The sequence below is a fragment of the Tenrec ecaudatus genome, chromosome 8 (genome assembly GCF_050624435.1).
Source record: "Tenrec ecaudatus isolate mTenEca1 chromosome 8, mTenEca1.hap1, whole genome shotgun sequence".
NCBI lineage: Eukaryota > Metazoa > Chordata > Mammalia > Afrosoricida > Tenrecidae > Tenrec > Tenrec ecaudatus.
In genome coordinates, this window is record NC_134537.1 from 88478644 (window position 1) to 88493492 (window position 14849).

Genomic DNA, 14849 nt, shown 5'->3' on the forward strand with positions numbered 1-14849 from the left:
CTGCCATGGAGTGGCTGGTGATTTTGAACTGCTGACCTTTCAGTTAGCAGCTCAACATGTAACTGTAACCACTTCACCCCCAGGGCGATGGTGTGTGATTTTAGATGGATCCCATGGCTTCTCTGAACCTCAGTTCCCCACTTCTAAGACCAGGCGTCAGATGGCTTCACCATCCACATTAGTGAATTTGCTCCTAGGCCGGCTGTTTCTAGACATTCCCTTCTCTCTCAGCCACCCTGTTCCCCTACCTTACCCCCTTGTCTCTCCCAGGACCCTGGGCTGGGATGAAAGGCTTTGTTCTTCCTGAAAGCTCTTCAGGAATCAGAGCTCTGCAGGGTGGTCTAGGGGGCTCAGCCCTTCCTCCCCCACAAGCTGAGTGCCTCCTAATTACCTGGAAAAACAGGAGGAAGCTCTTCCCGGAGGGCTTGCCTCAGACCACATAGGATCCCTGCCTGAGTGACTTATTCCCTACCCAGCAGGCCAGTCTGAGTCATCCCAAATGACTACCAGGCCAGTGTCCATCAGAGAAGCCCTCCGCAGTAGCTCCAGAAGAGAGTCATTTTCCTTGTGGGACATGCCCTATTGTTGCCCAAATACCGACTCATTGTGGGGATCAGTAGAATACTCTGGAAGCCAAGCCGAGTGCCAAGCATCTCACTCCACAGCCATCTACTCCCAGCACATCCCTGGGGCTGGCCTGTGCCACCTTCTCAGATGATCACCCACCCGGAAGCCATCACCGTGGAGCACCCACTGAGAGGCTAAAATGGCCTGCTCCGTTTTATGGAGGGCACTGGGAGCTGGAAGGAACAGGAGAGCCCAGGCGGGGTCTCAAATTGCCTCTTGCAGCCCAAACCCTGTGGGAAGGTCAGCACCCCGCCCCTAGACAAACAGCCCCAATGTGTCTCGCAGGTGAGGTGTCTGCTAAGCTGTTGAACAGACCGGGCAAGCGAGGAAGGGCCGGGCCACCCAGCGAGAGCACAAGGAACGCTTCTGCAGACACGGCTACAGCCTTGGACTCCCCCTGAAACAGGCGGCAGTGGATGGGGCAAAGGGGAGGTTAGGTTACTAGGGGCACCGGTAGCAAAATACTCTAGGGCTCCGATTGCCCAATAAATCTTCCCTGGCTGCATTTCTTGGATGAGAGGCACTAGAAGGGGTGATGAGGTTGGATGATTATCTGCTACCAAAGGTTCCCCAAACCCTAATCTCCTTTGCCACCCAGAAAGACCGGCGGGAAAAGCTGGCATACATGCAGTGAAGGAGCTGATCTCCTTTAAGGACTTTGTTTGGGATCCAGGACGAGGGGCCTTCTGACAGGTACGGGATTTGAAACATGAGAGTCCGTGACACAGGGAGAGGCAGGGCACAGCAGCATAAGAGTCCTGAGTCCCTCCAAGCCAACGGAGGAAATGACTCGAGCAGATAGCAGCTCCCACGCACCCCCCCCCCCCCCAGGCCTCCTGACCCTCCCTCACTGAGCTGCTCAGAGCCCTCGCCTCTCAAAGGGTGATGGGTGTGGGTGGTCTGTGGACCAGCAGTACATGGTAGTTTGCTCGAAATGCAGAGTCTCGGGCCCCACCCAGACCTACTGGAGCTGACTCTGAATTGTCACAAGATCCTCCATCTGAACAGAGTGCTAATTAATTCACAACAGCTAATGGGCTGCTCCCGAAAAGCTGGAGTGTGTGTGTGTGTGTGTGTGTGTGTGTGTGTGTGTGTGTGTGTGTGTGTGATGCACCTGATAGATGCCTCCAAAGAAAAGCCTGGTGGTCTACTTCTGGCGAAGCGGTCGTTGAAAACCCTGTGGGTCAGTATCACCTCCATGTAATCTTTTAGTTTTTTAAAATGTCATGTCTGAGAACTGTTGCTCGAACTAACCAGAATACCATTTCCTGGTCCAGGGTTGGCCTCCTGTGCTGTGCTTTGGACTGGCCCCTTACTGTCAGGTCTATTGCTTTAAGTACACTCTGTCTGCTCCCTATGGGAAACATAGAGGTCAGCGGAAGCTATGCCCCGTGATAGGCATATAAGTGGCTGGCAATAACTAAATGGGCTGCCAAGCTGACATAGTACTTTCCTATTAACACATGTCAATAATCTTAACCCAAATACCTTGTGGAAGAATTTAGGGCATGGAGCCAGACCAGTGGGGAGGGAAGGCTCCTGAATCATTTCGGGGAGACACTTGCCTAGGTTTCAAGCTAACTTTGCACAGAAGGTGATTTAATTCGCTGTCCTTGTTTCGCTTTTCAATGGCTCTGCCTACTCTACAGACTTCCTTAAGCTTTCTCCTAGAGTCTGTGCCCGAATTCAGACTGAACAGAGAAGCCATGCATAGGCTGGGGTGAGAAAGGCATTCTGTAACAAGGGGTGGAGGGTTTTTTGCAGCCCCGGGCAAGCTGTCAGCTGTCCTCTTCACGTCTTGCTCCCCATGAACCTACAGCATCGGATCTCTCTTCTCAGGTAAGTTCAAGACAAAGGAAGTCGGGCTATGAAGGAGCGTGATGTGTTTCACATCAGAGTGGTCACAGCAATAGGGTATACTGACCACCTGCTATGTGTTTAGCATATGTATGAGGGGAAAGTAAAGGCACTCTGGCAGCAACATGGATTAGGCACTGGGTTAACTGCAAGGTTGGCGGTTCAAACCCACCAACTTCTCCAAGGGAGACAGATGAGACAGTCTGTTCCCTTAAAGATTTACAGTGTCGGAGACCCTCAGGAGCAGTTCTATTCTGTCCTATAAGGTCACGGTGAGTCATAACAGACTTTATGGCATGAATTTGATTTTGGTTTATGAGGAAAAAGCATGAGATTTGGAGTCAGAGCATTGGGTTCGCTAGAAGGTGGGCATGGTTCCTGTAAACTCCTTGTGTTTGGGTCTCCTTATCTACAAATGATAAACCAAAAAAAAAAGTCCCAAACTTTCTACCATTGATGCTGACGCAGAGCGACCATCTAGGACAGGGTCGAACTGCTCCTGTGGAGGGGGTGCTGAGACACACTGGGAGTAGAAAGCTTCATCTTTCTCCCGAGGGGCGGCTGGTAGTTTCAGCTTTGACCTTGTAGTTAGCAGCCCAACACATGACCACTCTGCCACCAGGATTTCTTACTGGGCCACCAGGGCTCCTTAAATGTCTAGTCTTCAAAGTTGTTAGCTTTTCTCTCCCCTTTCTGGGTGTAATTCAAGAAATGGAGAAGCCACGAGTTATAGTCCCAACCCCTTATTGAGGCTAACAGGATAAGCGGCAACGCATCAAGGCATAAATGATTACATATGCCAATGCAACCCAGGATTCAATGCCCAATGGGCAATACAGCAACCAGTGGGGTCTACAAAGGCTCTCGGGTAGAAACTGAGTCAGCGATGATAGTAAACAATAGAGCGCAATGTATGCCCAGCATGTGTAGAGGTGTGCAGAGAATCAACCTGGGCAATCGTGACAAAAACCACCTGCAGAGGCGGGGGGGATGGGCAGAAAGAAGGGGGAGGAAGGAGGCCTCACCCCCAATAAGAAGTGGAACTCCGTTTAAGATGGAATTTTCTTTGTAGTGTTACTGAATCCTCAGCGGGGCAGGGTGTGTCTTACGCCTAACCACTTGGGAGATAGAAAAAGGGCAGACCAGGCACAGAGAAGTGAGCACAGAAAGAGAAGTCACAGGGCCAATGGAGAAGAATCAGGGAAATGCAAAGGGAGCCTTCAGCAAGGTAAGGGATCTTCCCCCAGAGTTGACAGGCGACAAAAGCTTTGCCCTAGAGTCTGTGCCCGAATTCAGACTGAACAGCCTCCTATGGTGAGAAAGTGGATTTCTGTTCTTTCAAACCACTCACTCGCAGTGACATAGTTCCTCACTGCTACAGACGCAGCTTAGACAGAAGGGAAGTTGAGGTCTGCGTGAAGACAGACTTGGGAAGCCAGATGGCCAGGCGGTCCACTGGGTTTTCAATGGCCTCCAGCCTGGACTGAGACGTGTTCCTTTACTCGGCACACTCTCTGCCACCCGTAGCATCCCTGGTTTTGTTAGGCATACCCCCCGGATACAGACCTACTTTATGTTTTGCTTCTTAAAAGCGCGCCTAATCTACTGTAAAGAGCAGGGGAGGGGTGCAGCCCAACACTCCTGGTGGGATTAGCCATTCTTGGGCAGGGTCATGAGCCATCTTCATGAACATTGGCTGTCTGAGTCCATTATTGTGCTCAATGTGCAAGGCCTTCCAGCTGGGGTTGGGGAGAGGTAAGCTTCCCACACTCTACCAGAAAGTGTTCAGTTGTGAACCACCGGGTTTTCTCTGGCTCATTTTCAGAAGTAGATTGCCAGGCCGTTCTTCCCAGCCTGTCTTAGACTGGAAGCCCCACTGAGGCCCATAGATCCACCATAGGCGACACTGCTGGCCTCTGAAGTGCCAGCAGCATCACTTCCAGCGTTGGATCCTAGCAACAAGAAAGGAACGGTAGTGCAACAAACCAGCAGAGTGGTGGAAATGAGCACGTAGAAATGTGCACATGTGTGCGGAGGAGTTATTTTAAGGAAGTGGCGGGTGAAATTGTGGAGTGCACACAAGTCCAGACTCTGATCATCAGGTGACAGACAGGTTGGAGGTTCCTACAGTCTTTATGTCCCCAAATCCATGTCTCAGGCAATGGGAAGAATGAAGCATGGGAGGCTTTAGGGGAAATAGGTATTCAGCATCTGGAGGCAGAGTGTTCTTAGGGAAATCCTCCCTTCTGAGTTTAAAGCCTTCAACCGGCTGCTGGAGGCCCACTTGCATTAAGGAGGATAATTCGATTGACTTAAGGGAAATTTAAGGCGGTTAAACATTGTTTATGTGCCTGTTTACATTTCTAATCTTTGAACAATCTGGGATTTATTCTGTTATGAGCATTTTACATATTTTCCAAATAGTGCTAGCTATCAACTAAATCACCTTTTCTCCACTGATTTGAAATGTGAATCTGCTCCAACTTTTGAAAGTGAGAAGACATCACCTAAACCTCAACCTCATTTTGTACACAAAAATTAACTTTGTATTAATGTCAAATATAAAACCATTGAACCTTCAGAAGCGCACCTAGGGGCCAAGGTCCAGGACCATGGGCTAGGCAAAGAGTTCTTTCACAAGTCATTGAGGAAAGCCCAGTCTACTAAATACCACATTCGTAAACCAGACCCCGTCCAGAAACATTTCTGTTGTGAACGATCCTGTTAAGAAGATGGAAAGGCAAGCTACAGACTGGGAAATAATATTTGAAACTGCATATCTGACAAAGGCTTTTCATTGAGAATAGTTAAAGAATTATCAAAAGGCAGTAGTAGAAAGCAAAAATGTCCAATGATAAAAGGTACAGAAGACACGGACAGATATTTCACCGAAGGGCAAGTGAAGACAGCAAACTATACGCTCAACTTCATTAACCTTTTCAAACATGCCCAGGAAAAATCACAACCACAACGACATCTCCGGTTTTGTGAAACCACATCTCACAATGACTAAAATGAAAAGAAAAGCACCAAATTCTTACAAGGACATGGAGAAACAGTGGTTTTCACACACTGCTGGTAGAAAGTAAGCATTGCTCTTACAAAATGAAATGGACACTTACCATACAATCCGGCAAATAGTGATCGTGCGTATTTATCCCAGAGAAGTGAAAATCTGTGTTCACACAAAACTTGTACACACATATTCATAGGAACTTGAGTCATAAGTTGGAAGTGGGAGGGGTGAAAGTGGTATTCAAATACAAAGAGTAGTATGAGGAAATTCTTGTGCTGATGAAATAATTCTGCATTGTGATGGTGGTAGTTACAGGAATCTATACACATGATCAAATTGCAAAAAGTTATGCCTTGATGGGGCTATGGGTTAGATTTACAGTCTCTGAAATCCTGTTTAAAATGATCATGAGTCAGGATTTATTCGATGGCAAGTGGATTTTGGTAGACAAACACACACAGGCGTGCAGGTCAGAAAATAGTGAAAACGGAATTATTTCTGGAGCCTATTTATCAGTAATGTACAAACGTCCATCTCCTGGTTTTGATATTATTTATGTTAAACAATTATAGGATATATAGACAATTACATAAGATGCCGCCATTGGGAGAAATGGCAGGTACTGTTTTGCAACGACCTGTCGTTACATGCCATCCAGTTCAAGTTGACCCAATGTACAATAGAACAAAACACTATACCCTCGTGTGGCCTTCTTATCATTGTGGCTAAGAGCCCATTGTTGCAGCCACGCGTGTCAATCCATCACGCGGAAGGCATCCCTCATTTTTCACAGACCCTTGACCTTCCCAAACACGATGGCCTTCCCCCGGGACTGGTCACTCCTGATTACATGTCCAAAATTCACAAAACAAAGTCTAAGCCTCCGTATGTCTAAGGAGCATTCTGACTGTGTTTCGTCCAAGGCAGATGTGTCCGTTGTATCAGCCCATGGCATATTTAATCTTCTTCACCAACAGCATCACGCACATGCACCAGTTCTTCTTCAACCTCTCTTAGTCACAGTTTGACTTTTAAAGGTAGTGGAGGCAATGGAGTATACCATGACTTGTGTCAGGCATACCTTGGTCTTCAAAGCGACATCTTTACTTCTGAAGACTTTAAAAGGGGTCTTTTGCAGAGATTTGCCCGATGCAATATGTTGCTTGATTCCTTTGACTGCTGCTTCCATAGGTATTGATTGCGGATCCATGTAAAATGAAATCCTTGACAATTTCAATGTTATCTCCATTTGTCATGATGTTGCATATTGGTCCTGCTGTGAAGGTTTTTTGTGTGTGATTTTCTTTTTAATGGTGAGGTGTAACCCATACTGAAGGCGGTAGGTAGTCTTTAGTCTTCCTTTGGAAGTGTTTTCAAGCCCTCTTCACTTGGAAAAAGAAGAGTTGATTCATTGTATCAATTGTATATTTCAGGTTACTAACACTCTTTCCTCTGATCCTGATGTTGAGTTCTTCCTGTAGCCCAGCTTCTCAAAGTCAGTATTTAAAATAAAACAGTTTTTAAATTGTTAAGGGAGAGAAGCCTAGGAGAAAGGAGAGAAGAAAATCAACGTTGTGACGGTCCTCCTGCAGAGTAGCACTCATCAGCGGCTAATTTATCCACAATAACCTAACCCCACTACACTCACCCCCTCCCCCGTATACATGTGCACAGCACCCTTGTGGGAATTGACCTACTTAACCCAAATCAGCTGAAGCCCCTTTTCCAAATCGACCTATAGTTTTTTTACCCATAAAATATTATTATGTGAGCCAGTTCCAGCTTAGTTTCTACACCATCTGAGGGTAAGCAACATCTTGGTTTTTGCACATACATAAAATACCTAAAGGCAAACTGACTGCCATCAAGTCAATGTCGACTTATAATACCCTATAGGACAAAGTAGAACTATCTCGCTAATTTCTGAGACTGTGAGTGTTTATGGGAGTAGAAAGCCCTGTCTTCCTCCTGTGGAGCTGCTGGTGGTTTTGAACTGCTGATCTCGCAGATCATAGTCCAACTATTTTAGTGTTTTTTGTTCCTTAAGGGCAGAATTCCCTAAGAATCTTCTCTTCCATAATCATAGAATAGTTATCAACTTAAATACATTCACATCGATTCCTATCGGTTGTATTCCACTTTGCCCACTGGCCCAATAAAATCCAATACAAAATCCAGTCCAGCGCCAGATGTTGCAGCTAGTTGCCATGTCTCTGTGGGAGGCTTAGATCTGACACCCATCTCTGTCACCAGGCACCCAGAATTCCCATCTGAAAAGTAGCATGACACCGCTTGCCTCCTTTCTCTCAGTCCATACCAGGGACCTGGCGCAGACTTCTCTGGCAGCACTGTTTCTGAGAGGTGTACAACATTTTAAAAGGGCGGAGGGGTTGGGTGAAGAAGCCTTTTGATTTTAATTGATGCCCTGACCTGGAACAACAGCTTGGGTGGAGTGAGCTAGCCAGGAGCCTGAGAACAAGTAATTTGGAAGTAAGCCTTCCAGGGCATCAGGAAGGGAGACCTTACGAAGGGACTCCTCCTCGCTCGGCTCCCCCTCACCTGGAGGGACTGGCAGCCAATCCAGAGCGCAGCCGGGGCCCCGCGACCAATGGGAAGGCGGCGCGGCGCGGTTCCCCCGGCGCTATAAGTGCGGAGCGGCGGAAAGTGAAAGTGGTGCTGGCCAGGCGGGTGCAGCCTGGGGCCCGAGCGCTGCAGCCCCAGCAGAGCCGCTAGGATGCTCCGGTCTCCGCAGCCGCAGCCCGGGGACTCGGGGCCCGCCGATCGCCTGCCCCAGACCACGCCGGCGCCCCAGTCTAAGCCGCTCACCTCCTTCCTCATCCAGGACATCCTAGGGAACGGCACGGAGCGGGGTGGCAGCCTGGAGCCCCAGCCGGACCCACGCGGAGCCCCGGAGGCGGAGCCCGAGGGAGGCCGAGGCCGTGCCGGGGACCCGGAGGAGGAGCTGGGCTCCCAGGCCAGCGCCGCTCGGGGGGAGGCCCGGAGCCCCGCGGAGACGGAGCCAGGTAGGATGCCCCTGGGTTTGGCTGGGGGAGGTCCTGAGGACGGCCGCCAGGCTGAAGGTTGCGACGCGCGCGGCCCGGGGCAGGCAGGGGTGGCCGGAGCGGAGCTCACTGGGCTAGGGATGCGGGGATGCTGGGCCCGCAGTGACACGCCAGCGAGGCGGGCTCCTCCCGGGTTCCGCCTGAGCGCCGGGGGCCGCGCAGCTTGGTGTTGTCATCGGCACGACTCCCGGGGCAGCGTGGTGCGCTGGGCCGGCGCGGCCCTCCCGCTGGAAACCACCTCCGCCTGCTCACAGCGACCTGCAACTTTTGTTAGGCGCCAGCCTCACTTGCCGCGCGCAAGTTAGAATAGCTAACATCTATCTATAATAGGACTAAACAAGGATTCGATCAGCCAAACCATTCCCTTTGACTCCCAAACCCACGGGCTGTAAAAGCCACGGCCTTCAGGAAAGAACATCGTTGGAACCGTCGAGCGGGGACATCATTTCTTTCCCATCACTTTTTATGAGGCAGGCGAATGCCTCGTTCCGGAGAAATGTGATTAAAGCAAGCGAGTGAATTTGCCGCTCCCATTAACCCTTGCAGTTTCTCCCGTTGCACAAGCCCTCTCTTGCCCACCGGGAGGTTAACGCCCCAGCTTTTTAGGTGCGCATTAATGGAGATCTGATCCCCTTCCTGCGTCCCTTCGCCCACCCCATTTCAATACACAGACCCAGGATCCCCATTTATTTAAACCACGACATACCTCTTAACATTGGGTTCTTGCCCGTTATTGGAAAAGGAACACAACCCACCTATTTGCTCATTTTCCTCTCTAGAGAGTTCGTCAGTCGTGCGAAAACACCGCCATGTAGCCAAAGAGGACAGTAGGCGGTGGGTTCATTCACTAACGAGATAAGGTTGACTTGAAACCCGTCCTCTTCCCTGCTTGCTAACTCGTAACATTGTTCTTCCCATCCCTCCTTCTCCCCTACCCTCTCCAGAGAGGCACTTTGAGACTTATCTGTTGGACTGTGAAAACGCTTCAGGCGCCTTACCAAGCCTCCCACCAACACCCAAGCAGCCGCAGAAGCGCTCCCGGGCTGCCTTCTCCCACACGCAGGTCATCGAGTTGGAGCGGAAGTTCAGCCACCAGAAGTACCTGTCAGCCCCTGAAAGGGCTCACCTGGCCAAGCACCTGAAGCTCACCGAGACCCAAGTGAAAATATGGTTCCAGAACAGACGCTATAAGACCAAGCGGAAGCAACTCACTTCCGACCTAGGAGACCTGGAGAAGCACCCCTCTCTGCCAGCTCTGAAAGAGGAGGGCTTTGCCCGGGCCCCCCTGGTCTCCGTGTATAACAGCTACCCCTATTACCCTTACCTTTACTGCCTGGGGAGCTGGAGCCCTGCTTTCTGGTAATGCTCATTCAGATGGCCATCAGAGGTGATCACAAACTGCCTTCCCCAAAGTCTCTCTGGGAAGCAAAAGGGGCCAGGGCCAGCAAGGACTTGGGGGGAGCAAAAGGGGTGCAGATCAAAATCTCAGGTTTGCATGGGGATCTGAGATGTTTCACGGGCAGGCCAAAGACAGACATGGAGCAGTAAATATTTTAATGTCTAAGCAACTCCTGAACACACAGTGTAGAAGGTCTTTGCTTTGTCTTTTCTTCATCTGCCTGTTTGAACCTGGGGAGGGATGTGCTCAGGTGCTGTTTTCAGGGCTGTGTATGAATTTGTACGAAGTACCTTCCTCATTTCTACGGAGCGCATCCCTCCGCCTTCCTCTGGTAGCTGTATATCGAGAGAGCAAACCGGAGGGGAGAAAGGCCAGCAGTGGTGAGAACGTTCCCTACCTTGACCTTGGAACATGACCAACGTCTTTTTCAGTCTCTGTAAGAAAACCTCGCAGAGAGACAGACATTCCTTATGCTCAGAGCAGACAGGCCTGGGTTAGGAGGGATGAGTGATAGGCGGGGAAAGATGGGCCGCTTCTTATGTCTTGTTAACACAAGACACCCACTGAAGTCTTTCGAGGGTGGTGCAGGTTGAACAAGACCCACTCGCTGTGGTTTTAAGACAAGCTGAACAAACACAGCTCTGCTGCAAGGGAGAACCCCAGCATGTCCAAGGCAGGGGCTTCGGGAGGGGCCTCGCTCTGCTGCCACAGGCATCGCATTGTTTACTGGCAAAGGGTAGAAAGGCCCGTCCCGGATCGGATCGTTCTGTTCTGGGCCTGAGAATTCAGACTCAGAAGGCTCCTGGCATTTCAGGAGTGAATTTAGCCGGCATCGTGACGGATCCCCTAGCTCTTAACTGCAAAGCCTTTCCTTCCCAACTGCCTTCCGTTTTTCTTCCTTTGCTGCGCCCATCACTTCTTCTCGGTTCCTACTGTGAGCCTGGCTGCGCCTAACATACACCTTCCCGAACTAGCTTGAGAGTTCATCTTAAAAAACAAAACAAAAACAGCTTTATCTCTGGAGGCTTTAAAAAGAAAGAGTGTGTGGGGGGTGGAGTGAGGGGGGATACTTTTGAATACTTCAGATGACAGGTATTTCCAAACCAACAAGTTTTATGTCTTCATTAAAAAATGCACGGCATGATATTCTGAATCCTATTTAAAGACCCAATGGATCTAGAAGGTCACGGACTCCCTGCTGCCTCGGTACGACTTGCTGGTGGCTCGGTTGCCACTGTTCAGTCTGACAGTCCTTTTTGTTGCCTGGACTCCTTGCTGGCAGGGAAGCTAAGAGGTATCGGGCTCTCACATGCAAGGGACACTGTGCAGAATACCATGCCACTGTCACTGCCCCGTCTAGACTCGAGAAGGAACAGAGGGCTCATGGGCCGGGGACAGAGGGACAAGAGAACCCAGGCTTTGGAGAGCCACTGACTTTCCATCTCACGGAGAAAGGCCCAGAGGACTTTGCAGGAGAGGTGAAAAGAGAGACTGTTATCAGAGGACAATGTTATTGAGGTCCATCCCCAAACTAATGATGAAAATGCCCAATGCTCTTGGAACTGTGGGAGAAGCCAACATTTCTTAAAGCCCTGGTCCCCCAAACAGCCTGTGGAATGGATGAGAGGAGGGCAAAGAGAGACGGGGCTGCCCTTCCGTTCATTCCCTTCCCACTCAGGTGAGCTGGTGGAGGCAGCCACCAGGATTTAAAAAGCCAACTAACTACTAATGTGATCCTGTCCGGCCTGGCAGGCTCTCGATCCCACTACTTAATTCTGTTTAGCAAGAAACCTTTCAATTTCCTCCTCCGCCAAGCGCCAAGTTACTGTTGGTGGCAATACTGCCAAAGTAAGCTGGTAGAACGTTGGCTGGTTTGGCACCATTTTCCATGGTGTGGGCCCCGTGTGGGATTATTGTTAAGTGCCACGTACTGCCTACTGCCACCAGGGCACTAGCTAGCACAAAAGGCTGACTCACTCGGCTTGCTTTCTCCTTGGTCATGTGTCTTTCTTGTGTGTGTTAGTGCCCATTTTCTCCTCGCTGCCCTTGCCCTCCTGACACTCGGCATTTAATTTCTTCTGCCTGACAGGTTAAGTGTGAAACATTGTACTGCGATGTATGTGTTGTACTGCCAAAAAAGTCCGTATTCTTATCCTTTCATCCATCCTTCTTCCCTTTTTCCGATTGCAATCATGATACAGCCATGTCTGAATGAGTAGGGAGACCTGTGACCAGCTAGTTTCCCAGCCGCTGACGGGCGAGGTGGATGGTGGCACCCTTTGCCATCGGACTGAGACGACCTGTTCCGTTGAAGGAATCCACTTGAGTTTCCCCCTTGCGTGACAGACCCTGCTCTGAGCTGTCATGTCCCCCCAGGCGTGACTTGAAGTTTAGTAAAGTAGCCCTGGCTGACTTTATTTTTCTATGTATTTTTGGGTAACATACGAGTGTTTTTCAAATAAAGGATGGTGTCTTTACTAGACAAAACTGTGTGGTTTTTTGCCCCCTAAAGGCTTTTCAACTTACATATTTCTGGTTTCCTTGTTCACCCAACCTCAATCAGGTCACCTGACGACTCAGTAGAGACCAAAGCATCAGAAACAGCAGCTTAGGAGGAATGAGCAATGGCCGTGCTCTCGCAGACGCCCTGGTCTTGAAGCCCGGCTAGTTAGGGGAGGGGAGAGCAATGCCTAGACTACAAGAATCACCCGTTCTGTTTAAGTGGTGAAACCAAAGCAAACGCCATCGCGTGAACTCAGACTTTTGGTAACCTCTTTCTTTTCTTCCTTTTTTAAAATTAAATACTTTTATTGGGGGCTCTTATATCTTGTATCTGATCACAATCCGTACATTCATCCAGTGTGTCAAGCACATTTGCCCATATGCCGCCATCATTTTCAAAACATTCTCTTTCCGCTTGAGCCCCTGATATCAGTGCCCATTTCTTCCCCCACCCTCCCCCACTCACCCCCCTCATGAACCTTTGATAAGTTATAGATGATTATTTTCATATCCTACATCATCCTCCATTGCCCCTCACCCACTTTTCCATTGTTCATCACCCTGGGAGGGGGATATCGGTTGATCCTTGTGATTGATTCCCACTTTCTTCCCCCACCCTCTCCAATCCTCCTGGTATCTCTACTCTCCTTGTTGGCCCTGAGGGGTTTATCTCTCCTGGATTCCCTGTGTTGCAGGCTCTTACCTGTAGCAGTGTGCATGCTCTGGTCTAATCCGATTTGTAAAGTAGAATTGAGGTCATGAGAGTGAGGGGAAGGAAGCACCAAAGAACTAGAGGAAAGCTGTGTGTTTCATCGGTGCTATACTGCACCCCGACTGGCTCATCTCCTCCCTGTAACCCCTCTGTGAGTGGTTGGGCGGCCTCGTTCTTGTGTCAAGTAGAGCTATACTCCATCAAGTTTTTCAGAGCTGGTTTTTCTCAAGAAGCTTTCCTCCAGAGGCGCCTCTGAGTAGCCTCCACCCTCCAACCTTTGGGTTAGCAACTCAGTCCATTAACCAGAAGAGACCAGTCCCTGGAGAAGGGCATTGTGTTTGGTAAAGCAGCAAAGGGGAGGCAGAGCCTCAAGGAGATGGCCTGGCACCGCGGCTGCAACAGCGGGCTCAAGCAGAGGAACAACGGTGAGGCTAGAGCAGCACCGGGTAGTATTTCGTTCTGTGGTACGCATGGATGGCCACGGGTCGGAACCGCCTGGATAGTGCCTAGCAGCAGCAACCAACCAGGGACTCCATTTACAAGAGCGCTAGTGGTGTAATGGACTCCATCTGAAACTATTACAACGAGGTTAGCAGATCAAGTCCCTCAGTCATGGATGGTGAAAGATGAAGTTGTCTGCTCCTATAAAGACTTAAAGTCTTGGAAACCGAAAGGGGGCAATTCTGCTCTATCCCCTACGGTCACTGTGAGTCACAATCAGCTCAGTGGCAGTGAGATTTAGTGAGGGACTCCATTCACACACTACCTCTTATTTAGATCGACAGCATTGGCTTTTATCTACATTTCCCGAAGAACACAGCTGTATCTCTTTAAGAACCCCCTTACCACTTTCCACGAGCCTCTCACCTGAAACTGTTGCCGTGTTTTCTCACACCTGTATCTCCCTGAAAATTTAACTTTCAGCCAGAGCAGACAGGCTTCTTGCAAGTGATACTGGAAATGGAATCGCAAGTACTGAAAATACTTTTATTTTATTCATGTATTCAAGTTGGAAAATAAATGCATAGCATGTCCCCCCCACCACTTAAGCTTTCATTGAGACCCACAAGTAGAGTGTCTCATGCACTTGATGACTTGAGAGAATTGTTGGTTTTCTGACCCACTTCTCCCCATTCAAGGAAATAGAAGCTTAGAAAGTAAGGTGCTTACTCTAGGTAAAACATATCATAATTTCAAAGTTGGCTCTAATCCTTTAAGTACATTGTACACACAGGTGGGGCTGCTCATAGCAGGTTTACATCATGAGATTTAACTCTTTGCACAAATCCATAACCATGCTTCCCTCCCCTGGGAGAACATTAGCTCTCAAATTACAAAGGCCCTGGCTGTAAATTAACAGAGGTAATTTTTTCCCCTTAAGTTTTAAAAACCATTTTTGAAAAGTAACTAATCCAGGACATTACATAAAAATCTCTCACCTCTAAAGAAAGTTCTTCTGTCTTGTCTTCTCTCTCCCTTTTCCAATTTTCCCCTCAATGTCTCTGCTAATCTCCCCCCTCCCTTCTTCCAGCAAGACCATTTAGCCTGACACATGTTTGCAGTGCTGAGCATTCCTTCTCGGTCTGTCTCTTGAAAGACTTCAGGTGGAAATTTCTGGAGCCACTGAAAGTTTGTTACTGGTGGTCCCAGGAGCCCTACCAGGGCCTCCTTCTG

General features: G+C 49.3%; 1 protein-coding gene across 1 annotated transcript; it reads left to right on the forward strand.

Moving 5' to 3' along the window:
- Positions 1 to 8196: 8196 nt before the first annotated feature.
- Positions 8197 to 12433, forward strand: NKX3-1 (NK3 homeobox 1). The gene is made up of 2 exons (XM_075556499.1): positions 8197 to 8523; positions 9507 to 12433. The coding sequence occupies exons 1-2, from the start codon at positions 8235 to 8237 to the stop codon at positions 9923 to 9925; spliced, it is 708 nt and encodes a 235-aa protein (XP_075412614.1). The 5' UTR covers positions 8197 to 8234; the 3' UTR covers positions 9926 to 12433.
- The last annotated feature ends 2416 nt before the right edge of the window (positions 12434 to 14849 follow it).